The sequence below is a fragment of the Melanotaenia boesemani genome, chromosome 15 (assembly GCF_017639745.1).
Source record: "Melanotaenia boesemani isolate fMelBoe1 chromosome 15, fMelBoe1.pri, whole genome shotgun sequence".
Classification (NCBI taxonomy): Eukaryota; Metazoa; Chordata; class Actinopteri; order Atheriniformes; family Melanotaeniidae; genus Melanotaenia; species Melanotaenia boesemani.
Genome location: NC_055696.1, coordinates 17,575,491 through 17,602,929, shown reverse-complemented (window position 1 = coordinate 17,602,929; position 27,439 = coordinate 17,575,491). Strand labels below are relative to the sequence as shown.

Sequence of the window (27,439 nt, the reverse complement as noted above, 5' to 3'; positions counted from 1 at the left end):
CATTAGAAGTCAGATCACAACCTATCTGATCAATAGTGTTTCCCTTCTGTCAAGTTTGCAGTTAGTGATTGCAAATTTCATTGTGTCAAATTAGATGAGCAGCAATGTATATTTTAAATATATTTAAAAAAAACATCAACTATTTAAATATGCAGAATAATAATAGATTGAAAGATGGAAAAAGTGAGATTCCCTGTGGGTTTACAGAGAAATATATAGTGCAACACACAATGACACAATCATGGAATAGTTCATTCAGTGTTGGTGAGGAAAGAAAAACCACAGCTACTAATCCATGTGTAAGAAAGAGAAAGCTGGAGCTACTTCAGTGATTCAAAGCTTTGTGGTTTGTTTGTAATGCTGCGTTTAAGTGCCTGCTGAACAGAAAAAAAAAATCAAGATGTCATTTTTTATCTAGTCACTCCAAGTAGTACCACTTGGTCTAAATGCTCCAGTCATCATCACAACCATGCCTTTCCTCTCACCACCGAAGCTTCACCCGAATCTAAATTATAACTCTTGGATCGCTTGAATATTTTATATTCACACATCCAGTACTTAACTTTTAAAAATTCTTTCCTCCCATTCTGACAGAAAACATTCATAGACTCAAATTCTCAGCATCTTTATTCTTTATTGCACATTCCCAGAAAATTGGGAAAAAAATAAATTGAGGTGACAATTCATAAAAGACGTTCTGTACAAATACATGGAAACAGGCTTGAGTATGTACAGTTTACATGAACCATTACACACATGGGCAACTAAATAACTTATTCATAGACAAAGAGTGAAAAGCAGACATATAAACCCATACATTTTAAACATAATGGCTAGCTGGTACAAAATGTAGGCTGATATAGCCGAGCATCTATAATACATACAAGCATGTATTTATACACTTAAACAGCAAAAATGAGCTATGGAGAAATCTGAAGCCACTTCTCAGTTAAGACTTGGATTATATTCAGGATGCGATTTGGATTATTTGACTGATGCTGTCCACTTCCACGGTAACAGTGCCAGTTATTCCTGGTTTATTTAGTGACAGAAACTACTTTATTTCCTTTTAGAATCCAAGCAGATTTGGGGATTTGTCATGAGATTCTAATGTTTGCAGCCCCCCTTAAAACTGAGGTACATAAGCTGGCAAATTAATTTATATGTGCTTATCTAAATTTCAGAGGTTCCTCTGATTTTGACAGCTTGACAGACATCTTACTTTGAAATTCTTGAATAACTAAAAAAAAAAAAAAAAAAAAAAGAGAGACTGATTAAAATATATTCATCTTTGTCCTGTGGGGATGTTCTGCTTTACACCCAAACAGAAGCTGTCAAAGCAGCTAACCGTCCATTGTATGCTCAGCAAATAGCGCTCTGCTTCCATGGTATAGCTAAAATATCAGCCAGTGTCAAGAAACAAAAGAGAAACTTGGCCTAAGTTAGACCTCCCCCTTTTTTGTGTGTAAAACTAAAAAAAAAAAAAAAAAAAAAAAAAGCTTGAAGATAGTGTTAACGAGGACAGATACATCCACAATACATGCTCTTCTTTCTGCAGCAAATGTTGAAGCAGTAAACATCATACAAAGGTGGTGGAACTATAAAAGTGTGAAAATACTTCAGCATTTTGGTTGTAAAATACACAGATGATGCAGGTTTTAGCTTTTCAATATATAAAGGGACCCTTCTTGATCACAATGTTTTGTAAAAAATATGTATTTCTTCCATTTTTTTGTAAGTTATTGAGCAGTCTTCCCTTTTTTCAAAGAACACAGCATAGAGTCTGCACAACTGACAAACTTCTGATCAAAATGTTTTATAAAGTTTACCTCAGGGTTTTCTATGGATCAACTGTGAATCATCCACAGCCCATGAGGTAGTGCTGTATCTATGATAAGCATGTCAAAGCCACTTTAGCCATTTAAAAACCAGTTGGTGAAACTAAAAATCATTGTTGAACATTGATTACTCCCAAAAGGCCAAATGACATAAAAAAAACAGCCTTCTGAATCAGATGGGCACCTCATTCAGCCGAAAACTGAAGTGTTGAGCTATCCAAGGGAAATTTGGCTTGTAAACAAAGACATGATAATAAACAACAATGGCAAAACTGACTGGGATTGATCATTCTCTGGGATATTTACTTCAACATTAGGCTTGAAAAAAGTGTCACTTTTTACGACCAAGTTTAGGATTGTACTGGAAAAGGGTTAAAAAAAACAAAACAAAATAATGTCACCACACCGTAGGTATCAAAAAATGTTGATCTCTCCTGGAAAATTTCTTAAAGTCTTTGGCTTTTGTTTAGAAAAAAAAAATATTTTTAAAAGAAACATTCAGGTCATTTCAGAGATGGCTGAGTCATCGGCAGAGTCTTACTCTGTCTGTGGTCTCTACCGCCACCCTGTGGTGCAGCATCCACATCGCTCCTTAGCCAGCAGCGGTGCTGGTATGCGTCACCTCCAACTGTGACTGTGGTCCGTGAAGACGGGCACTGCTCAGGCTTGGAGGAATAAAATCCCCAATAGGCCAGACAGCAAACCTTGTCAGGGGTCAGCTTTGCAGTGTGGACGGCCATTTCTAGGGGCCTGAAGCAAGCACCACCCGGTCCTAGCTGGTCTTCACCGGCAGCCTGCTGTTCGGGCACGAGTGCAGTTTCATAGTAAAATCTGGGCAACGTAGGGGGAGTGAGTGCTGGCCACTGCAGCTAACAGGGGCAGGTCACTGGACTCAATTCTGCAATGACAAAGCAAAAATGAGGAAATGGTTAGGTCACAAATTTATCTAGAATGAATTTTATTCAAATAAATCAAGTTTTTCACTCTGTCTATTAGTGAAATACTATTAGCTGGGAAAATGCGTGCAAATTATAAAGCTTTGCAGAACCTCTTATGTTAAACATAAACTCCTTACCCTAAGACCATGCTCAGTTCTTTCACATGGACTCTTGTCTGCCCCTTAAGATACTCAGAGAGCATCTTACTCTTAAAGTAGATCTCCTGCAGTCGGTCTTCAAGGTGCATTATACACTAAAAGTATAGATAAAGAAGGATGAATCAAAAGAACAGCAAGAATATTTACAGTATTAGTATATACAGGCATGCTATTATCTATGAAACTAACTACTCCAAATATTTAAACATACTAGAAAAACGGAGTTGTTACATACAAAGTTGGGTGACAAGTTGAGTTTGTAGAGCTGATGAGTGGACTGCAATAAGCTGGAGACCAGGTTGGACACCAGGACTTCTTTCCCCAGCTTGTTTACATCTGTGGCTCGTCTCTGACTGCTGGCCACCTGCACTGTCCACTTGTCCGTGTCTGCGATAATGCAGACGGCCTCGGCAATGGGCTCATCCAGTACTGGATGCTGCAGAGGAAAAAGATGTATTTTTGAACGAATTAACATTACTTGTCTTGTTAGGACTGAACGTAGAGAATATACAATATGTGTTAAAGTAGATCAGAATTTAATGCAAAATTAAAACAGTTTTTTATGTCCTTTACCTGAACCGCATGGGTTAATTCAGTCATGAGGTTTTGCCGTAGCTTCTCGTCACTGGGCATCCCATGCAGTACAAAGTCTGGTACGTAGGTGGGGCAATAGCCTCCAAAAAGGGACCGGCCGAAGTTAGCAATGCTGGGCTTAGAGTAGTTCTCCACCAACTTCGACCTGTAGATAAAACGTGTGAAATTTTATAAAATGTATTTAATAGATTTTTGTTTACACTTTATAGTGTTCATACAAATGGTCATAAGTAAAAGAGTGTATACACTGGTTTTTCTACACGTCACCCACTCACCCAGGGAAAGGAACCAGCACTTCCTCCTGCCAGTCCTCCGTCTCCTCGCTCTCACTGTCTCCCAACGCACTGTCCGAGCTCTCATTGCGTGGTATTTCCCAGTCATTGACAGGCGCCACCTTACACTTTTGGTCCTTGTTGCTGTTGTTGCCTTTATTGTGGGCAGCAGGGACAGTCATTACAATGTCCTTGTCCTGCTCAGCAGGCCAGCGACTGCAGCAGCAGGTGTCAGAGGAATCTGTTGAGCCACATCTGCATCTCCTTGGACAATCTGACAAGCTGTCTCCTCTCCTGCTGGACCCTACATCTATGCTTCCTGAACCTAAACACATGCCTAATCCCTGAGCCTTGACTACACTCTGAAAGCTGTGCATATTGTCTGTGGTGCTGACCTCCTGTTGTTTGGCCACACCATCTATAATCCTGATCTCCACAGCATTCTCATAGCTGAGATACTCATCAAAATCATCTTCACAGTTCAGGTTCCACTGGGGCATCTTGCTGGATGTCCGCTGCAGAGCTGGAGTTGTCTTGGTCTGTTTGGTTTGGTCCTCTGATGCACTGGTTTTGCTGGTCTTTGAATGTGCTCCATTCTGTAGGTGACAATGTTGCTCTTGATGATGCTGATGTTGCTGATGCAGTAGCTGCATGTGAAGCGGATTTTTCTCCTTAAGGTGTTTCTTGTGTTTCTTTATTTCCTCCTCCATCCTCCTCCTGCGGCTTTCTGTGTCCGACTCTGGAGACATGGAGTCTCCAATAAGGAAAGTGACTTTTGTTGCTGGCTGTTCTTCCGCTGAAGGAGTCAAAGCCATGGGCCCTGTCATGGTGTTTCCTGATATAACTGGTAGTGGTACTGCACTAACCAGATTCTTATCTGGGGGCTTTTTCTCCAAAGGAATTCCCAAAGGCCGATTGACCAACACTTTACTGGGCTGGCTTCCTACTGCAGCATCCACCCCGGCCTCAACACTAGTATTTTTACTGTCTGTGACGACAGGAGCTAGAGATAGGCTTGAGGCAAAGGTTGTGGGTATGGATTTGGTCTCTGTATCCAGCACACAGACCTGCTGTCTTGGTGAGGCTGAGCCAACACTCAGCACCGTCTCCAGTCGAACCTCAGTGACCAGAGTGCTGCTAGACTCCCTGCACAGCTCCCTGGCTTCAGATACTTCTGCAGTCCTGATAACAGGAATTGTGCACACGTTGGGTCTTGACTGAAGCACACTGCTTCTAGACCCTTGACTCTCACTGCTGTCCTCCTCATCTTCTTCATCCTCGTCTTCCTCTTTAGGTGGTTCAACCGAGCTGTGCTCGACTTCAGCGTCTGTGTACGTGCTGCTCTGGAGGCTGTTGTCTGAAGGGTAGCTGCTGTCTTCAGCCTCGGTCTGCAGGCTGTGGGCACCTTGGGACAAGTAGTCTCCGCTGGGTTTATGGACAGTAACTACGACATAGTCCGACTCCTCTACCTCCCCCTTCCTGAGGGAGGTGGTGATGAGGGAACCGGGCATTACAATGGCCTCGTCCTCAGCGCTGTCCAGCATGTGAGTCTCCATCAGCTCTGAGCAGCGAATGAAGTAGGTGAGGACATAGAGGAGTCTCTGGACTAGCTCCTGTCTGCGGCCAACCACCACCGTCCTCGACAGCCGCACTGGTGACCCAATGGCACCGTAAAGGTCCCCTACAAACATTGAAAGAGAGAGAGACAATAAATAAATGAATAACATAATTAAATATAATTTTACAACATCAAATTTATTTATGTTCATTTAGACATTTTTTCAGGCTTGTTTAATTTAGCAGGCTGCACCTTCTTGCCCCTTTTTCAAAGAAAATCTAAAACTCTGCAGTTCTCAGTTGTGAACAATAGGTGTCACCACTCACTCACTTTTTAAATGTGAGAACTTATATTCTAAGAGATGACCTTTGTATATTTGTTTCAGGGTATTACTTTCTAAAAGTACCTTTAAATGAAATGCAGCTCTTTACATATGAGCAAAATACTTTTAGAGAAATGCAAAATTATTATTACTACAACTGCAGGGTGATTATTTCTGCATTTCAAAACAGCTAATTTATCACGTCTCATATCAACTTTAGAGGATTAAATGTACAGAAATGTATACAGCTTACAAAAAGACCCAGAAGACCACATTAATGTTGCATCTAGAGAAGATAATCTGGGTGTCATAATTAATGATGTGCAAACACAGGTTTTACACAAAAGCTTCAAGCCTCTGTGTGAGTGTGTTCTTTTCTGTGTGGTAGTCTCACCAAGCTGTGCCCAGAGGGGGTTGTAGGGATGTGACTTTGCCAGCATGTCAACGCTCTGAGAGGAGTGTTTCTCAAGGAAGATCTTAATTGGAGGCTGCCCATTGGGCATGACGGTAGGTACCCAGGCCAGATGATTGGTCAGGATGGCTGTCAATAGTGCAGGGAGGAATCTGGAAAAATTAGATAAGAGTGTAAAAGAAAATCCTAAAATTGAAATCCTTACTGGTTACCATCTCTCTGATTACTGTTTTCTTGTTTGACTCCTGATTTGGTTTTTTAACGTCAAAGCTGCTTTCACTACACGGAAAACTTAAGTCAGACGTTTTTCTTTCTGAACAAGGCATCACATTTATACACAAGTAACACACTCATACACTGTTACCATGATTCACTTCTCAGTTCTGACCAAAAGCATCTACTTCCTTTCCTGTCTCATGACTCAACACAGTAATGGAAGTCTGGTTTCATCACGTGCCAGAACACAATACCCCTATCACAAGCATCAGTCATGGGAACACTGATAATATGTCTCAGAAACAGATTATGTGATACAATAAAGCCTCCATGAGTCACAACCATGTAGATGCACTTAGCTGGGAGGCAGGACATGCGAACCAGTATTATTCCAAAGAAAAACATTATGCTGATAAGGAAACACAAATGGTTACCTAGGAGACAGTTTCTATTCCCAGCTTTCATTAAATGTTAAGGTAATGTTTTCATTTAATGTTTTAAAGTCAGTTACAGTATGCAGAGATTGGGATATGGACACTTCTCAAACAAAAATTTTTTTATATATATATATATATATATATATATACATATACACACATACATATTTATATGCATTTAAATGTTATCTTATGTATATGGTATCAATAAATATATTTAATAATTTTTGGTTTCTGAAACCATTTTCAGATAAAAACAAGACGATGATCAACTTATGATGTGGGAATTTGTACTGAACTTCAATTGTCAGAGTGATCAGTGATGAAATCTTAGTTGCGACCCCAAGTGAACAAAAAAAAAAAATAGGAAAAAACCAAAATATCTTAAAGATATAACTGCTAACTTGATGCGATAATCCAGTTCTGTATCGTGAATGGCTGGATGCCATGTTCAATGCAGGCCTTTCTACCAATTCATATATGTACAATTAGCAGTCGTTTGGCAAGGCTTTGTAATGCCAACAATAAGCAGTTAGAGACTGGCAGGGATCCTCTCATTCACAGCTCCTCTTGAGGCAGACACATAAATGCAAAGAGGGTGAAGCAGTTATAGTGTGAATGTGAGCAAATGTATTACTGAGTGAAAGAAAGGGGTTTGTGGGGGAGAGAGTTAACAGTGGGCGTGAATTTACATTTTTCTCTGTTGAAAAGCTCATCACTGAAGTTCAGGCCAATAAAGATTAGGAAAGAGTGCATGTGGAACATTTTTCATCTTTCAAAAAAGGGGGGGTGCAGTATGGTTTGACTTGGCCATTCAAGCACTAAAACATCATTTCACAACTATTTGATAGGATAGTTTGAAACGTCATTTCTTTGATCCTAGACCTCTAAAGCATGTGAAATTTACATTGCATTTCTAGAAATCTCTCAAGAAGCTGGTGCGAGTATGAGCAGACACTCAACTGGTTCTTGGAGGCCTGCTCCATCAGTAGGGAAAGCTCCCTCATGAAATGTCCGCAGAGCTGGTTTTTCTCCGATGCTCCAGACATCATAGTCAACCAGACGGGCTCGGCCACGCGGGGCATTGTGTAGAGGTCGCAGATGGTCATCCTGGAGATGAGGTATGGCGAGGGAGGGAGGGATGAAAGCGGGAGAGGGAATGGAAAGAGAAAATAAAAGGGTTTGAGGGGAAAAAGAGAAAACAGACAGAGAAACAGACACGTTATTGTCTCTTAGGGAAAAACAAAGGAGATCTCAGTTCAGAGATTTGCTGTCTGCTGTGAGGCCATGGGAGACCCTCATTGTGTGTGTTTGTATCAAGTCTGACTAACTTGCATGATTACACACACACACACAACCCTGTCTCTTGGTATGTACAGTGTTTGTGTGCATGCATATCTATGTGTATATGGCTCAGCTGGGGCATTTGTTAATTGAGATGGACCGCAGTTTCCATGGAACGTGGGGTGTTGGTGAGTGTGTCTCGGCCAGGGGCCAAGCTTTCACACGGGGGCAGAGGGAAATCTCTGCAGCCTAATCAATGTGGATCATCTCTGAAACTTATATAATGCAGTCACTGACTTTGAAAATCCAAAGCTGTGAAGATTATTAAAAAGAAATGGTCTGACACGTCAACCTTACAATCCGCTAACACAACAAGATTTAATCAGCTGCCATCAGCCCTAGTGAACAGTCACAAGACTTGCAGGACATGTTGATAACTTCTCAAAACCGCGGGCTGATTGATTTCATCTTTTTTTGAAGCTGCAGATCTCATGCTGTAAACAGCTCATAACAGCTCCCAACCTCTGACCCATAAAGAAGCCAGTGTAATGAGAGATAAGGGCATGCAGCATGCTGAGAGAAAACACAGGTGTCACACAGAGACGTGACCTTCACGAAAAGTCCAGTATTGAAGTAATTAAGCTATTTTAGAAAAAGGTATTTTTAAAAAGAAAACCTGAACATCAGCACTTTTTTTGGCTTTATAGAAAATCAACAAAAGCAGAACCAACTGCATGAGTGTTGCAATATAGTTGATGCAAGTTTATCTACAGTTTTCTGGTGCAACCCTCAAACGGCCCAACCAGGATTAAATGTCAGTGGAGTGAAATTGAAGAGCACAGACAATGGTGTTGTTACAGTCAGTCCTGTGATAGATTTGCTTTCAAAAACAATTAATATTAAAATAACTAGACTTTAACCTTTCATTAACTTTACTTATGAGAGTCTGTCAGCAACAAAGAACTGAGATGCAACTCGTCACATCCGATAAGTGATTTGCCTTGACACGGTATTATCTGTTATTCCAACTGTAGCATCATGTAACCCAGCAAAGCCTCATGCATTTCTGTATTATGAACTGGTTGACTTATCTTACCCCATCAATGTGAGGGGGTCTGAGATCGAGCCAGCGCTATGTGAGCAGGGAAATAAAGTCTTGGCTTCTCCGGAGCAGCTGTTTGGGTCAACTTAGAAACACCCCAAGTCTGACGTGAGACTAAACTGATGCATCAGGCTGAGGTGCTAGATTAAACTCCCTCACTATGGAGGGCAACATTTCTGACCTTGTTTATGGCATATGGTTTTACTACATGCCGTTTCATAAGCCAATTTGAATATATATAAAAAGATGGAGAATATGTACAAGTGTGTTTCTAATCTAAATATTTCTTTTCCACAATTAGCTATTAAAACAAAATTTAAACTGCAGCCAAATTGTGCACGGTACATTTCTAGAGCTGTCTGCATGCTATTTGTTTCGTTTCACTTTAAGCCAACTTCAGCCACTTTACAAATGACATGTAGAATAAGCAGCTTACTGCTTTACAGAAACAAAAGTGCACTTTATGTAAATGTGGTAAAATGGTAATTTGATCAATTGTAGCTTCAGAGGTTTTCTCTCAGAACTCCAGTTTTTGCAGTCCAGTCCAAACATTACCCCGACATAGACATAGACAGGTGTGACTTATGTATACACATGAATTTGCTAAGTGCACAGCTTATCTTTGCCAGCATGTGTGCGTGCCCGCCCTCTGACGTCGTCAAAGTCACATCAGCATGAAGGAAAGGAATTTTTTCCAGTTTCCTCCTGTAATGTTCCATGAAGTCAAAACCTCTTAATGGCAAAGGTGGCTATCCTTATATATTTATAGCCGTTGTCTGGAGGTGAGATTTTTCAGATATTTTGTTCGTCCCGGGCACTGCTGCGCTTCCTGCTGGCACTCGCATACTGTTTACTATTCTGGTGCTTGCTTGTGACCAGTGTATGAGGTAGATAGGGTTGCCACTCATAAGTCTTGGGTTGCTGAGGCCAGGTGTGAACAGACATATGACTGCAGCAATGCAGAGACCTCAAAAAGGGAACTGCCTGCCAGCGTGTGAGAGGCAAGTGAAAGTAGCAGGGAACACAGGCATCGTACATTCAAAGGTTTGTGTGTTTTATGAGCACTTAACATTCATACAACTCTGACAGGCACGTCTCCTGCACGCAGACATGCACATACACACAATCATGCAGCCTAATAAGTATAAATTTATGACTTCATTATTTATGTCACCACAAAAAAGATTATATCCTTCTTGGAGCCTATGTTTCTCAACATCTAAATAAAAACACCCTCTTTACATGCTCCAAGACCCCTAAATAAATAAAGAAAAAAAAAAGAAAAAAGAAAGAATGTCCAGAATGCACAGCAGTAATAATATAATGGTCACCTCAGGTAGGAAAGAGTGTCCCCCCACCTTTTTTTTTTTAACTCAACATGTACCAAGTTTAAGTACTGAACTTGGTTTCCTTACTTTCAATTGTTCTAATAATTATGCAAAGTAGCAAAGATATGAACTTATAGCATTATATTACTAATAAAGGTGAGTGTTTATCAAATATTGATGAATAGGAAACCTGAGCACAGAAACCACAGAATCACCTCAGTTTCATGCAGCCTATTTCTCATTCTAGTATCCTTTAAGTATCTTAATGTAATGCAACTAACACCAAATGAAGATAAATAATTAAATTATGACAAATTTGATCTTAAATAATGTTAATATACAACTGCTTTCTTTTGTCCTAGCTGAATCTTCAATAAGTTTGATTTAAAGAAGTTAAAACTTTAAAACAAGTCAGTTTAGCCAACAAGGTTTGGAAAGAAAGATATGTCCACAACATTTCCCGTTCATGAAAGTTAACACCAGAATGTAAATATAGCAGGATAAATTTGTTTGTCAACTACTTCACAGAAGTTGGTATCTGTTAACTTAATCTGAGTGATTAAATTCTAAGATTTATGAGGTGAAAAGTACCTTTATTTGACTAAAACACACATAAAAGATGTGGTACCTGGCATCTTTCGTTATGTGTAATGAGGTTACTTTTGTGCTTGTTTTTCCACCTTTTTATCCCTGTGCAGAAGCTATGTGTCAATATTTACAGGTCTTTTACTACCTGCTAAATGACACCTGCCTGTCTGCGTCACATCCTGCCAACAGATGACCCAAAATCCTAATGCTGAGATTCAGAAGAATAATGCAATTTTATGGTCAAACATCCTATTCAAGATTTGAAATTAGACATCTTTTCCAGAGTTTCAATGATGTGGGAAGTTTGCTGTGTACCCAGGGAGAGAATAAGTGTCTGGCTACAGTACATAGAAACTTAACAGCAAGGCTGGCTTCGGTAAATTGGGAAAGTTTAATAATAAAGATGGACGGGAAAAAAAGAAAAGACAGTGGCCAGTGTGGTTTCAGGGAGCTGTGAGTGATCATGGATCATGGTTGACAGATTTAATTCCATAAGAAGAATGAGAGGAAAAAAAAAAAAAAATCATGTAGATTAATTTCTGCTAGTGAGTGAATGTTGAGTTGCTGCCCAACCTGAATTCGTTGAGCCCATCCACCATTCGGCTGTAAGCCAAAGCTCTCTGGCTGGCATCAGCTGACCGTCGACTCATCTTCATAGCCTTGAGAGTGACACAACACACATGCACCTTTAGATATTTGGCACTGAAGCTGTCAAGCTGAGGAATTTGTGAGGGAGAAGAGGGAGGAGGATTGTAAATCCAAATTGAGGGCAAAACTGGAAGTCATCCAGAGCTGGACAGTGCCAATGACAGACACCAGTAAACAGAACCACAGATACACTAAGTATGACGACTGACTGGTCAATTGGACAGCAACACCACTCATTCCAGCAGCAGAGGTCATAAGGTTAGCTTTCTTGTTTGTTTTTAATGTCACTGCTACACAGACTGGCATGCTTATCTCTACAGAGCCAAAATGGAAGTGATCAAAATTATAAATACAGATTACTTTAAATGTCCCAAAAAGTAATTACCTGCTCAGTGGCACTCTTAAGTTTGTTCATATGACTTTCAAAGAGGGGGAAGTGTGAGAAGAAGAAATCTTGGAAGCGGCTGTTCTCCTCGAGGTTGGAGGACAAGGTAAAAATGACTCCAATGGCGATCTTCTTCTTCCGGGCAACGCCAAGGCTGGGACCCCCGCTTTCATCAGACATGTTGAAGCTCTCCTCTACCGACCTGACCAGAACAGAGTTTACAGGGAGTCAACTACAGAGCAGGAATGATGGCAGACATAAGGATGCAAACATCTTGATATGCAAATCAGTATCCTTCTACCAATACACTTGGTCTTTCAGTAAAACTTCAAATAGTGTAATTTGGCAGCACTTAAAGAGCATTAAGTTGAAAAAGAATTAGAGCATCTGTTAACAGAAAATATGAAGTTTTAAATCTTAGCTTCTTTTATTGTCGCAGGCTAAACGTGATGCTTTAGTGCAGCTGAACTGGAGGATTAGCACTCTCAGAGGTTGACAGCTGAGTTTACAGTAACAGGCCAACACAGCATCCTGTCTAGTCACAGCACTGTGTGTTTGGGAGCAGTTATTAGCACATAGCTGCAGTGTGTGTCCTTTTCCCAACTGCCTACTGGATTTCTGAGGAAGTCCTTGCAGGATAAACTTTGCAAAGGCCAAATGGAGGCCCTAATAAGGGATAAGGCAAAGGGAGGAAGTCTGACTGATAGCATTACATTTTAAGTATGTGATGATGCAGGTGTTTTAGAGCTGACCAATGAATCTATTCATTTAGAGGGCTGATAAGTAATAAATAATTCAGGTATGAATTATGTTCCCAATCAATTACTTGTTGAGGTAAATATTGATTGAAAGTTTTATTTGAACAAAATACAAACAAAAATCAGTAAAACAAAAACAAAGGAATATGCATATTCAAGCTTAACAGTTTCTGTTAAAATACAGTTTTTGTATGTTGTCTTAAATAAAATTCAAACATATTTTACAGTTGCAAGAATACTCAACAACATTTGCTTGACTTGTGCAACTTTCTTTCTACAACCAGTTGTTGTTTTAGCATCGTTTCATTTGCATGCACTTCCACTTCTGAGAAATGGTTTCGAAAGGTGCATATGCATCTTCTCACCATCGAGGGAAGACACCGTTCTCCAGACTAGTGGTTTGACTGCGGAGCCATCGGCGCTGGTAGCTGGAGGCACAGCTACTGGTCAAGGAGGAGCCAGGGGATGGGAAGGGGGTGATCAACAGGCTGCTCAGAGAGGCTAAAAGGACATATTGAGGGATGGGAAAGAGAGCAAAAAAGAAGAGATGAATAAAGGCAAATCAAGAGGGAAGGAATAAATAAAAGGGGCACAGAAGGGAGCGAGGAACAGATGGAGGGAATGGTGGGTGACAGAAGAAGGGCAAGAGTGAGTCAGACAACAAGTGCGTAGGGTTATTCATTCTCAATGACACATCGTTCACACAAACAGAACTAGACAGAATGAAGGACAATAAGTTTGGCTACACACTACCTTTCACTATTTCCCTGAAACAGTTTTCATATCCACTTTAATACAAGCTACTCGCAGCCACATGTAGCAGTTGTTAGGCTACCTAGTTTCACTAAGACTGACATAATAACCTACACACACACACACGTACAGCGTGTAGGCCACCCATCATGGGTTATTTGCAACACAGGCAGCAACTGATCAATGGTCACATGAACCATGTCGATGGTGTGTGATGTGTGTCTGTGTAAGAAGAGACTGAAAGACGACCTCTCAAGATAATAAATGCTAAGAAAGAAGACAGAACGAGACTGCAGAAGGATGTCTATGCAAGAAAGACTGTGTCAGGGGTGGAGAAAAACCAGCCCAAACACAGTGGGGGGTGGAGGAAAGATGAGAGGACCCAGCTTAAATTAGATGTTCATTTACTAGTAGCAGGTTTTAGAGCTGCTATATTTAATCTTCAGCATGTGACCTGTGTTTGAGCAAAAAACGCAATGCCAGTCATGCCAATGAGACACGGTATTCGTAGAGGGGGGTGGAGGTGTAGGGCAGAGCTGGGGATGTTTCCATCGTACAAAGTTTCAGAGTGCCCAGAGCCTGTCTAAACATCTTATGTCCGTCTGCCTTTATTCAATAATGCTTCAAGGATTTTCTTCTTTTCTTAAACATCTCTTATCTCTTTCAGCCTTCAGAGCAAACACCTGTAAGTCTTTCCCATGAGAGACTGTAAGCTTGGTAAAGCTGCAACTGAAACACCACCAGTTCCAGTTACTGGTGGTTTCATAACAGTTAGTCTTGCCCTTAATCAATTAAGTTGAAGCAAGTCAACTCCTTTTACACAGGAAGTGCACGTGGCAAAGAAGATAAGCTGGATAATTAGCTGGATCGTGCATGCTCAGTAAATTCCACACTCTAAGAATCAGAGATTAAAAAATATACTTTTACAAATGTGTGATGTTCTGAAGTGGGAAAAATATGGAGCCATACTCTCGATGTTCTTTTCTCTTATTACTTGACAAGATAATTTCAAGTTCAGCTGCAAGACTAAAAGCTGCACTGAGTGTAGGTCAATCCAGGCTTTGGCTGCTAGTCTCATTAACGTACCTGACCTGGCGATGCCACTGTCCCTCTCGTCGTACAGACCTCGGCCAGGCATGTCCATGGGGTGACTGTGGCCTGCAGGAAAAAAGGTGGAAAAAGATGTGGGAGAGAGAAAGTGGGGGAGTTGGGTCAGACCATGAGACCAGGAAATGAAGAAAACACATTAAGACCAAACATATTTGAGCGACAAAATGGACCATAAGTCATGCTGAAGATGCTTTAGTAAGTCAGAGGATTGTCTTGCTAGGATATTCCACACATCCTCACCATGATTAAGCAAACACCTTTGCCTGTTCTACTGTGAAAGGCTGTAACTGATTCTTAAGCTGTTGGTGCACCCCCTGTATTGCAACTTCAGAACAAGGAAGTGTCACAACCAAAACAAATAATGCAAAAATGCACTGCTGTTGTGACAGGCTGTTGGCCACTCAGTCACTGTCACTATCAACAACAGCTACTATCGCTTTTGATAGTTCTTTCTATAAGAAACAATCTGCTTGTTCTCACATCTTGTCAAAACTTTGATATAAACTAAGAAAACTTTAATGGTTTGTCCCATAGCAGATGTATAAGCCACAAATACAGCATTGGTGCTATATGGTAGAGCTATAGAGCATACCATAATAAGGATTTATTCAAACAGAAGAGTTGGTAGTATGATCCAAGAAAAGGTTTGTTAGTTTATGGTAATATGGGTAGAAGTTATACTCGCCATATAAAAAAGGAAGGCAAGGAGACTTAAGGCAAACGATCTATGATCAGTGAACAATGTTCTCCAGAGTTTTTAGCCTCTTTATAAGATTAAGTTCTGATCCATTGTGTAATAAGCATCAGAAAGTTGTGTTCAGTCCTTAATTCCTTCATTAGCATGACAACAACCTTGAAGAAAACTAATCAAAAACAGCCATCAGCAGCAGCAGTAACTGCAATCTGAGAAGAGCATCTACAAAAGACAGCCTTCACAATTATACAGAGAAACCTGGCCTTGGCTGAAGTCAACGAAACTGAAGTAAAATGTCCTGTTTTTTCTAATTAATTCATACAAAGAAAAGCTGGTACACAGGCATTACAATATAACATAAATATCAAGTTAAGATTTCGTTGGAGGAAAGTTGAGTCAGTTACAGTCATACATGGAGAAAGTTTCAAGCTATACTGTGCAGAAACTATGTGAGCGTAGTATTATGTCATAAATACTACAGCTCCTACCACGCAGGTTTTACACATTCAGGAAGACACTGCATAACATTCATCTTGTGTCTCTAAAAAGCTGAGACACGTTCCACTGAGAAAGTTTAGTATTTCATTTTTCCTTATTGATACTGCAGTTTGATTAAGTTCCCAGTGCCCAAAGACAGTTTGTCTAACTGTGCAACTGCAAAAATATCAGTATTATTGATACAAAATAAACATGTTCTGACAGTTTTTGATTAATATGTTTATGAGAAAAAAACAGAAGTTGGAAACTGTAACTACCCACAGTATATAAAGCTTTAAAGCACTTCTAAGTATTGCGCATACAGTAATAGAGCTGATTTAAGCAGCTAAGTGAGTAACACAAAGAAGAGTAGAAAGAAACTGCGTAAATATTACAACAAGTGACACCAGTTAACCCCCATGCATTTTCATGTCTCTGCAATACACCTGGGCCAGATACCATTGGATGATCCAAAAAGGATTTCTTTTGCAAAAACTTTACTGCTTAAGTTGTTTTATTGTAGCTTAGAAAAACCAAAGCACAATATATAAAACTGTAAACTTTCTCTATGATTTACAAGGTGTCCGTTACAGTGTTTTACAATAGATTTTGGGTTATGATTATAAGTTGGCACGTGTTTTTAAAACCAAATGTTCTGACTTTCTCAAATGAAGTCTGGTGGAAACCGCATCAAAGTTTTTGTTTTCCCAGCAGCAGTTATATGACCCAGGTTATTTGCAGTCATGCTGTGACTACTATTGCCACTTCCAGTTCAAGATTTACCACACAGGCATGCACCCACTAAGAGCCACGTCTTGAACAGCCAATACTACTCCAACTACAGCCTCTACACACACATGCAACTGGCACACAGCAATTGCTGCCAGTTTTAAGGGCCAACCTGAAAAGAAAGATGCGCTCTTGATGAGGCGCAATGGGCCCTGTTCAGAGAAGGCCCGTCGAGGGCTGCAGAGCTGAGAAAATCCTGTGCAGCACAAAAACATGGAGAAAACAAAAGAGACAAAAGGGAGGCAGAGGAGAAAAAAAAAAGACAAAACATGAACCACGATTAGTGAATGAGGGAAGAGGAAAACTCCCTGTGTCCGCTGTCCGACTAACTCTTGTTAGTTACAGGAGATTTTTAATCTAGAAAGAAATGATTGTCATCATCTCTTGGACAGAGAGACAAATGAGAAAGCTCCAACACACAGAATACAGCTAATCTCTTATTACTAGTATTATCCTTATCATAAATAATCCAAAACTAAAGGAAGCATTTCTCTCCGATGTTCAAAACCGAACATTTTCTTTTTTTTTGTAACAATGAAAGCTTAAATGTGTTTTACACCTCAGTTTTAAATGACTGTGTTTTCTCCTCTAAGCTTCACTTGTTGCTGTTTGTGTAAACCTGCTGCGCCTGAAACGCTGATGACACTTTCACCATGAGCAGCAAGTGCAGTCGTAACATAACATGGAAGCAGCAAAAGCATCAAGTGTGTAACAGGAGAGCTGAATCAGCTGATTTGTTCAGGAATCACATGCCTCCAACTGGCTCTGGCAGAGTCTGACAAGTTTCTTTTGTACTTAAACTATAATGATAAAAAATCTTCAGTTGAGGAAACACCTGCAACAAGCCAAGTACATAAACTGTGTAATAAGGTAACCTATATAACATGTAAGCTGTTAGAAAAGTATTTCAGAGGGAATAAAATGTGTAGTCATTAAACATGATTTAACTGATTATTTCATCCATTGTCGACAAATAGAAGTCAACTGTAGGGACAATCATGGTGGATGAAGGGGCTGAGTTAACTAGTTGCTATGGTTACCTATGTTCCCTAGTAGACTGTTGGGTCCTGTGTTTTGATCTGGTCTTGAAGTGTTGCAGTCGTGTCCAATGAACTCCAGGCTGTCTTGCAATCTGTGGAGGATGAAGCAGAAAGAAAGCAATGAAAATCAGTGTGTATATATATATATATATATATATATATATATATATATATATATATAAAAACTACTGCAGACGGCAGTTTCTAAACACTGTATCATACAGGTTAATGAGGAGGCACAGGGACACACAAAAAGAACTTTTTTATAGCCCAAATAAATGCACAAGATATCCATCATAACTGAGACAGATGCAACAGGAAAGATAGGATGAGAGCGTATCTGAATGTTTTAGTTTATTAAACTATGTCTAAAAATATTTACAATTACATTCAAATACATACAGTAAAAATAAGGGGAAAAATTATAGGAATAAACACAATTTAATATGAAATAAATAAACAATAAATAAATAAATAAATAATATGAAATAAATATATAAATAATAGTAAATTAAAATAATTAAATTAAATGTATTCAATACATGAAAAAAACAAAAAAGGTGTGAAAGAGTCAATAGCAAATTTGCCATAATGGAGGATAAAGGGGCTAAACAACAAGGGGTTAAAGACGCTGCCACCAGAAGGAGAGCGAGACGTGTGTTCGTGTGTGTGTGCTTACGTGTTGAGGCTGCCGTACACACTGCCTCCTGTCCTGGCGGTGAAGACCTTACTCAGCATTAACTGAGGTGGCGATCTGATATGACAATAGTGCAGGGACACAGTTTATCATCGTGTGAGTTTATTTCATACTTGTGTGCCTGTCATATCTGTCCTTTTAGTATCTTTTTTTTTTTTTTTTTACTTCTTGTCTGCCTCTTTTCTTCCTTCATTTATTAGTTTATTTATTTGTTTAGTCAGGGACATATTAAATAACACCAGATATTTTCCACTATGTTACAAAAATTTCAATATCCTTTGTAAAAGGTCTAAACAAACTGGATCCTCCCCCCAACTCACTTCAACTACACGGTAAGTATTTGCTAAGGACAGCAAATTCTTATTTTCTAATTCTAAGCGAATAAGAAGTGTAACGACAAAATGTTACCTGATTTGGTGGATTTTGAGTGTCGAGCCTTTGTAGCTCATGGCCACAGAGCCAAACATCATCTCCCCTAGCATCGCCACATCAGATGAACACCTTGAACCCTGTAGAGGACGGCACCCTTTTAAAACTGTTACACCCTAAAGACCATGAACTGAATACAACCCTTCTTGAGCCTAAAGATCTGTACAATCCATTTACTGTGGGTGTATGGGTATGCATACATACAAATGCAGAGGACTGAACAAACTTCATGCAGGATTCAGGGAAATTGCATTACCTGAAAGCGGAGGCCATGGTCCTTGGTTTCTCTGGTTTCAGAGGTGCAAGAAGAGGAACTGTCAAGGGAACTGCTGCTGCCTCCTGTAGAACGGAGCTGACAGCATTTCCCAAACATTTTCACCTGACCATCCGTGCTCTGCAGGTTAAAAATAAATATTACAGGTCAGCTGCCAAAACCACAAGTTTATATGACAAAAAAACTGAACTTAATTCACTGAAAAGCAGAATCAACTTCCTGTGATGGTAAACGCACCATCTACTACTGCTTTTTTTTTTTTAGCTTTGGAAGAACAAAGCTAAACAGCAACAAATTGTCTTCACCCACAGAAATGCTATCATGCTGGGAAAGTGCATTCAGCAGCTTTAACTCAGCTGTAATTAACTTTATTTATTTAGTTTTGGTTGGTTATAATTATAAAAATAGTACAAAAAGTGCAGCAATGAATGAGTTTAAACCTCCCAACATAAATATTTAAGTAACTGGGTTACTTATGCTTAAAATCCCACTTGTACTTGTAACGCTAATTATTATAATCATAATGATAATCATAATAAAAAACTATAGTACTCAAAGTAAAGGCCCCTCAGGTCAAGGGTTTCCATGGAAAAAATATATTAGTGAAGATAAACTGTGTGGGTCATAAACCGCAGAAACCTGATCCAGAGGCACTTGGGTAAACAGCTAACTAACAGCAATGTGAGCTCAATCAGCCTGAGTCATGTGCCTCCTTAACTTGGCAGTCTATTCAAGAGGAATGCATTTGGGAGGGTGGAAAAGGGGGGTGGGGGGCATGTGTGTGCTTTTTAGCTCAGTTGTAATGGCTCACTTGAAACCACTGTTGTAAAAGTAAGAATAAGAGGAGAAAAAACATAAACGGGTAGACTTAGCAAGAAAGATAAGTGTTGCTTCATCATGATGCACAGATAGTTAACCTTTTACAGTTAATTGTGTGCATTTTTTTAACAAGTTGTTCTGTATCACACAAGCATACATGCAAAAGAAGCCACTCTTAGAAATCTATGTTTGAGTATGCACATGCCCGTGTGTGTGTGCACCAGTGTTTGCTGCAGTGCAGTGTGAGGTATGTACACAGAGTCCAGCAGCATGTGACTGCCAGTCATATGACTCTCCGAGAACTCGTGACTGAGCAGGGCTGCAATCACTCCCTGCTTCTCTCCTTCCCCTCCCTCCACTACCAAATACGTGTCTCTCCGATTCCTGCAATTCCCTCTCCTTCAATACACCATTTTATTCATCCTGCACCCGTTCCTTACAATTTTTTTTTATTATTTCCCCACATCTCTCCTCCTTTCCCATGCAGTGTGTCGACTTGATCTTTTGTTTTATCTCTCGTTACTCTAATCCTCATTCTCTGTCTGCTTTGGATGTTCACACTGTTGATCCGTCTAAAACAAATTTCAATGCGTTGACAAAAGCAGTTGTCATGAGATAAAACTTGAATAGCTAGCTAAGCCTTTGCATTGCAAAATGCACCAAAATTACTGACACCAGCACAACACACTGCACTGAACTGCACTCACTGCGTTTTTCTATTGGATATTTGTCTTTTTTTTTTTAAAGATTAATTCAAAATGAATGTTACAATGCAAGTTGGTAGAAGGTGGGCACAAATTTGTGATGGTAAGGTTATCGATATGATAATAAGGCTGGTGGACAGACAAGGGAGAGAAGGCACAGCGATACAGAGAGGACACGGAGACAACCCGGTCAGTAGAAAGCATCAGACCACAGATGGAGATAAAGTGAAGCTGAAAACACCATGACAAGAAATATCAAGAAGATGACACAAATGAAGTGTTAAAAAGAATAAAAAGAAATAAAAGTTGGGAAACAAAAAGATAAAACCTGTCCAGTTCTTTTATGTTCATATGGGCAAAACAGAGGGACTGAAAGGATTACAGAGGGACTGATTTATAAAGGATTACAGTGACAAAATAGGAAAGTCCAAAAACAAAAAATAGCAATCGGGTATAAAAATGAGAAGTTGAACAGAATAGTAAATAAAAAGCATCAGGGGAAAATTTTGAGGATGAAACTAAACCAGTCAGATAAAAATGGACAAAAGAGAGAAAAGAAAGCGAGACGGAGAGTGACATGCCTGTCATGTGAGGATGAAAGAATGCTGCTTACACACAGGCTGTCAGCTGAGGCTCTTAATATTGGAGATAACACAACCAGAACAAACCGGTCAGGGTCAGACATCAACACACAGCGGGGTTAAAAAAAAATATTCAGCCTGTTATTCAGAATTAAAACAGGGTAAGGAGTTGTGACAGTGTAGTAAACAGCTGTCAGGTGCACTATAGGTGATACCACAAAACTGGAAGTCTGAAGACAAACTGGAATATTGTTGTGCATTTCCTTATAAAGATTGCTACACTGCAATAGAAGTGCCTCATTGACTCACACAAGCAAACAACCTGTTCAGCATGCTGCTAATATCTGCCTTAAGGAAGTGCATTGCAAAAAAAACTGATCACAAGGTTTGAAGTGCTTAAGAAATCTTTATATAATTGGAAACTGGTTTTTGTGGCTAACCAAGTTATAGTGAAAAAAATAATAACACTCCCACAAACTGAACTAGCGCACACCCTAAACAAAAGCACTCCCTGTCTTTAAGTTTTGATCCCACAGACATTGTATGCCATGGAGCAGTAAGGTTTCCAGTGGGTTAAGGTGCAGCTTGTGTCCTCTGAACTTCATGAATTAGGCACATGACCAGTTGAACGCCACACCTCTGATTTTCATTCTGTAATGAGCCAAAGTCTGACCCTCTTATCTTTGATCATCTGCTCTGACTGCCCAGAAGATTTGAAGGAAAAAGTTTCAACAAATTATACAATTAAAACGGACCATTCTAAAAAGACCTGAGCATGACCCATACAAAAAAAGAAACGGCACCAAGAAAAAAATTCAGGTGATAAACAAAAGTATACTGAAACAGGAAGGACAAAAAACAAAAGGGCACATTAAATTAAATAAATATGGCAAAGCTGGTCTCCCATAAGACAAGAGACCAAAAAAAAGACTCACAGTAATGGGGGTTTCCTCTGTGCCCCTTTTCTTGGTATTGGAGTCGAAGAGGACATTTCTGCCACGCCTCTCACAGTCCTGGTACACTATCAACCTGATCTGACTGGGATCCAGCTGGGGAAGTGGCCAGCTAAATGGAAGGAATGGTGGACAGAGGGAAGGGGGATCAAAGGGGAAAAAATAAGGAAGATGGATAAAGTGATGTTGAAAAGATAAAGATGGAGGAAAGGGGATGAAAAATTGGAAGAGAAAAAAATAAGTAAATTAGCACATATAAACTAATCACGTTGTGCTGGACAAACAGATTAAACTGAATGGAAAAGTGACAATTTAGCACAATAAGGTTGCAATTCAGTGACATAACACATCCAAAAAAAGAGGTTCTGCATAGTTTCAAATAAACATAATTTCAAACAAATAAACAAAAAACATCAGAAGAAGTAAAATTATTTAGTAAATTTCATTTAAGATTTCCCAAAATCTACTGATAGATATGACATCATTAACATTACTATATATATATATATATATATATATATATATATATGTGTGTGTGTGTGTGTGTAAAATATATAGTTATCCCTGATAGATGTATACAAACTAACAAAATGTGTTACTTTTTAAACTGTTTTTAAACAGTGATTTGATTGTGTTTAATAGTTAAGATGCAGACTTTCACCTCATATTTAGTTCCTGCAGACTATGTATCAATGTCAAAATGAGCAGAAAACTGACTCTGAAGCTTTAGAGATGGGAGAGGAAACCTCAAGCAAGACCAGTTGTCTTTGTTGACTGCCTAAATATAGATACAGATGCTAAGCATGAGGAGAAATGTGAATATGATGTACTTGCAAGCTTGTAATAAACACTGTTTAAGGCATCACCCATCCTGCTGGGCATGGCAGAGCCAGCACAGTCCATGCCACAAGTGCCTTTCATTTGTTTCATACCTCTAACAGCAGGGAGTCACAAAGCATGTAATAAAACTTGCTGCCCAAACTACCTCACATCTACAACATGCCCAGATAGTATGCAGTTACACAAGTAAACCATGAAATTTATTACTTTTTTTCTTTTCATTCATTAATCTTAAAAATATTTGTGTATTCTTTTTATGGGTTGGCTCCCTCTGCTTTAGACGCACTAACAAGTCAATATAACCAGACTACTATTCCACCGGATCAGTTGAGTCATCATTAATAATTGTCTTAAGTCACTGAGACATTAATCACAGTTACAACTGCAGAGTGACTAACAGTCATGGGATTAGCTTAAGTCCTAGATGGCTTTAAACCAGAACTGGAATACAGACAAATACAGAAAATTGTGAAGATATCCTGTGACACTCCTTACTTTTGAGCTATTCAGCTCATCTTATTATAAGCAGACATCCCAGATTATACTGTAATGTTACATATTTACACCTTGCAGTGGGTATAAGTGGCTCTTCACTGAATTGAGAGCCATTTTTGTTAGTGAGAAACCCTGACACATGACAGAAGACTGGACCAACAAAATGATGGTCAAGAATTTCTATCTGATCCAGCAGATAGCTGGGTCGGGCAGATGGACACAGGACTGGATCTAAATATAACCTTTTACTGGGGAGCAGGGAGAATCCCCAAACAAAAGTGTTATTAGGAAATGGGTTAGTAGGGAGGGGTAAAAAAAGAACGCTTAAGTCGCGCAAGCTCACATTTAAAAGCAGCACTTCAGCTGCTGGTCAGTAAGCCTTGGCAGCAAATACCTGTTGCAGCAAAATTGTGTGAGAGATAGCAGTGTTTCATGTGTATCATTCCAATGAATGGGAGTCTTTGTTGACCCACTTTAGGGGGCAAAATAATTCAGTCACCCAGAGAAAAGTTAGAAGAAAGAAAAAGAAAAGTTATATACAAGTTACAAGATACAAGTTATCAAACTAAAGTTATTGAGGGGCAGACACGTACAAGTGTTCAGTCACGTGCCTCAGTCTTTATCCTCCTTCTCCATTTAATCCTGAAACACTTTAAACATGCTGCCTACCATTACAGACAAAAATATTAGCATCACAATTCAAAGTAAATTTAGCTGATGTAACAGAAAGAGCTGTATTGTACCTTACTACTGCTAAGCTATGTTCTTTTCTTCTGGTATCGCCTTTTTAAGTTGATAATTTTTTGGGAATTGTTGTAAAAGCAGCCCACAGAAAAGTACTGAAACCATCTTAAAATCCATTAGCTCCAACTTTATTAACAGTACATAACCTCACTTGCAGCTTTACAGTAATAGTGTAGTTCCACAACAGATGCCTAAATGTACGATAACAAGTGCTTGACAAAAATGGTTAACCGCTACCTATACCTTGCTTTGACCATAAAAATGAAAAGAAAGAATGTGAATTTTCCACGAGGACTGACCACCCCTAAGACAAAAGAAAAAAAGATTACATCTGTCTTTCATGGATACGCTTTCAGAAATATTTTCAACTCGTGTCCTCTGCAGCTAGAAACACATTCTTTATCTGTTCACATGGATCTTACCTTTTCATGTCTATCCCTAAGACTTATGACAAGTTCTCACAGATGAACCAAAACACCTGCATCTCTTCACACTGAGTTTCATGATCTGAGCTTTATATGATGATGTGACCCCTTTTCAAAAGACCAAAACCTTCCTCATTTATCTCTTCTTGGCCTGCGCCCAAGGGAAGACCCAAGCTTTTACCCAGGGTACTTAATGTTTGACATAATGCCTGCCTGGTTTACATAATGGGCTCAAATTGCATTGTATGGAGTGGGGTCAATACTAAGCTCACAGAATTGAGTGTAAGATTACACCGGCTGTTGTTAAAGTCTATCACATGCCTCCTTGCAGATGGACTACTGTTTCTCTTGAGTGGTTCACTTATAAATTTGGCATTTGTTTTATTCTGTTGAGCTTTTGTGGACACTGTAAGGTCTAAGATTTCTCAGAACCACCACCTTAATTATTGAACAACTTAAATATTAAAATTTCGGTAACCAAAATGTTGAACGTCTAAAACAAGCCGTAATAATAAACATCCAACACTGTTCACACATTTTCTGAATCGAAGGTTCAGATCTTTGTAACAATTATAAAAATATGTTGCCCCCATCATGTAAGATAGGAGCTTTACATGAGTTTTAATTAATCTGAATTGAATAATTCCTTGATTCCAGATTTCCCTTCTCCTCCTCAGCTGACCAAAGTAAAGTAGTATGCTCGTGTCGAGCTGCTGCTTCAAAACTAGAATCAAAATCAGAGGGAAAAGGGTAGTTATTATGTGGTCTTCCATGTGGTAGCGGAAAAGAAATGAAGCATTGCTTAATTCCGAATTTAAAAAACACCATCTAACTGCAGCCAGTAGGAAGGAATAGGAATAAACAAGGAAGGAAAGTAAGAAAAAAAGAAATGGGTAACAAAATAATAAATGTTTCATACAGAGGATCAAACACAAACAAAAAAAATGTTCACAAAAGAGGAATAAAAAACTAAGAACAAAAGTCAAGAAATACATCAAACAAATCAAAAAAATTAAAACACCCAGTAATTATCAATTAAAGCAAAATACAAGCTACCTTGAAAGCATTACAAAGGGAAAAAAAAAACAAAAGCTTAAATTATGATTATTAGTTCAATAAAAATAATAAAAATGTAAACATCTGACAAGGAGTGAAAAGATCAGAAAGAAAGAGGAGGCGGAAACACAGCGGAGGAGGAAGTATCTATCGGTGAGCGTGTGACAGTCACAGCCCTGACAGGAGAAAGAGTCATTCATAAAAGCAGCACATGACTTCATGACTGTTACATACTTGTACTGGTCAGATCTTTACTGTCTACACCATAGTGAGTCAAGTTTTCTCACTCAAAACAGGTATTAAAAAGTATTCATTTCCTTGATCAACCTGTTGACTAAAGAATAAAATACTTTTAAATTTAACCGGAACAATCTGTAAAGCAGAGAGTCTGAACTCAACTCTTCCCAAACACATATACATTAAAAACAAAAGTTAGGCTTCACCACAACCCCGGTAACCCACATGACTGCATCTGTTAAACAAAATCGATCTTGTTCATCACGCTGTAGTTGACTATGACAACTAATGCATTGCTACTTCGAACTGCTTGTACTGACCAGATGAATTGCTAAGGCTGCTAGCACTGAGGCAAAAATCACATCCAAGAGTGCAATTTCTGTCCTCAAACCTCCTTTCACCAACATGTTACAGTGCCCGCTAAAATGCATGTAAGCCTAGTTAAACATTACCGACTCCTACCTGAGCATCATTGCGAGTCTGCCAGTCTTTCCCCAGCCCTCTCTCTATTCCTCTAGTCTCTCCTCTCTCCTGCTCTGCCAGCTGAAGCAGGGTCTAAGAATAGCAGTGAACTAAATTCACACAACATGAGACTATCAGGTGATCGCAGCAGCGCTGTGTGTGCTGGACAGTACAGAAGCGGCAAGAGCAGCAAGGCTGGACTGCTGACATCCAGAAAGCACTGTGATAAGAGAGTGACAGTGGGGATTTGTTTGTGTGTTGTTTCTTAATCCCACTCTTTTTTGTTCCTCTCTCACTTCTGTTCCCCTTCTTTCTATGTTTCTTTGTCCAGTTTATGCAAATGCACAATTCATCCTCTCAACAAAGAAGTGTTGAAAGACAGAAACAAGAGCTACAAGACAGCAAATCCTTACAAGAAAAACATAAAGTTCCCAAGCTGTGAAAACTATTATTTTCTTTTGAAGACAAGTATTATTTTGCTTATAGCTGAAGGTGGTCGATATGTGGATCTCTGAAACCTCAGTCTTCACATGATGGATATGTAAAAAAAATGATACCATTTTTACCATCAGTCAGCTTAACATTAAAGTCAAAATAAAACTAATTCAGAGATCTACATATGCATTATGTGTCAAACAATAGTTTCTTAAAACATCTTAAAAAAGGTTGACAAATATATGACTGTTATTGAGTTTGACTATTAAACAAATTTTCCATGTTTTCTGCCCAAGAATCTTTAGGCCAGGTCTAAAATCGTAAATCCGTGGTGCAGGAGTATTGTGTGTTAAGCAAAAGCTTCCCAGACCTTAATGTTCAAACGTGATAAATACTTCTGCAACGCTCAATTAGTCTCGCACAATCAAAGAGCTAGCTAAAGAGCAGAACTTGGAGCCCACTCATTAAGAAATTAAGAAGATAGGAAATCAGTAAAGTAAGCAATCGGATAACCTATGAGGTCAAAAAAAGGAAAGCACCAACACCTGCTCCTGGCCAGATTGTAAAATACCAAAATTGGATATTAA

The 27,439-nt window shown here is 39.3% G+C and overlaps 1 protein-coding gene across 2 annotated transcripts in view; it reads right to left on the bottom strand.

The window, feature by feature from the left end:
* Positions 1-614: 614 nt before the first annotated feature.
* Positions 615-27,439, bottom strand: part of fnip1 (folliculin interacting protein 1) — a 36,393-nt gene continuing 9,568 nt past the window's right edge. Inside the window, exons 2-18 of one of the 2 annotated variants that reach the window (XM_042007600.1) lie at positions 22,141-22,270; positions 19,084-19,221; positions 18,807-18,907; positions 18,381-18,455; positions 17,702-17,793; positions 16,774-16,857; positions 14,678-14,749; positions 13,204-13,339; positions 12,081-12,282; positions 11,621-11,706; positions 7,709-7,855; positions 6,075-6,244; positions 3,804-5,481; positions 3,508-3,673; positions 3,170-3,370; positions 2,914-3,029; positions 615-2,736 (exon numbers count right to left, since the gene is read on the bottom strand). In XM_042007600.1, the coding sequence (XP_041863534.1) occupies positions 2,658-2,736; positions 2,914-3,029; positions 3,170-3,370; positions 3,508-3,673; positions 3,804-5,481; positions 6,075-6,244; positions 7,709-7,855; positions 11,621-11,706; positions 12,081-12,282; positions 13,204-13,339; positions 14,678-14,749; positions 16,774-16,857; positions 17,702-17,793; positions 18,381-18,455; positions 18,807-18,907; positions 19,084-19,221; positions 22,141-22,270 (3,673 nt within the window). In that variant the 3' untranslated portion in view covers positions 615-2,657. The remainder of the gene's footprint in view (positions 2,737-2,913; positions 3,030-3,169; positions 3,371-3,507; positions 3,674-3,803; positions 5,482-6,074; positions 6,245-7,708; positions 7,856-11,620; positions 11,707-12,080; positions 12,283-13,203; positions 13,340-14,677; positions 14,750-16,773; positions 16,858-17,701; positions 17,794-18,380; positions 18,456-18,806; positions 18,908-19,083; positions 19,222-22,140; positions 22,271-27,439) is intronic. The other variant, XM_042007601.1, reaches the window with a different exon arrangement.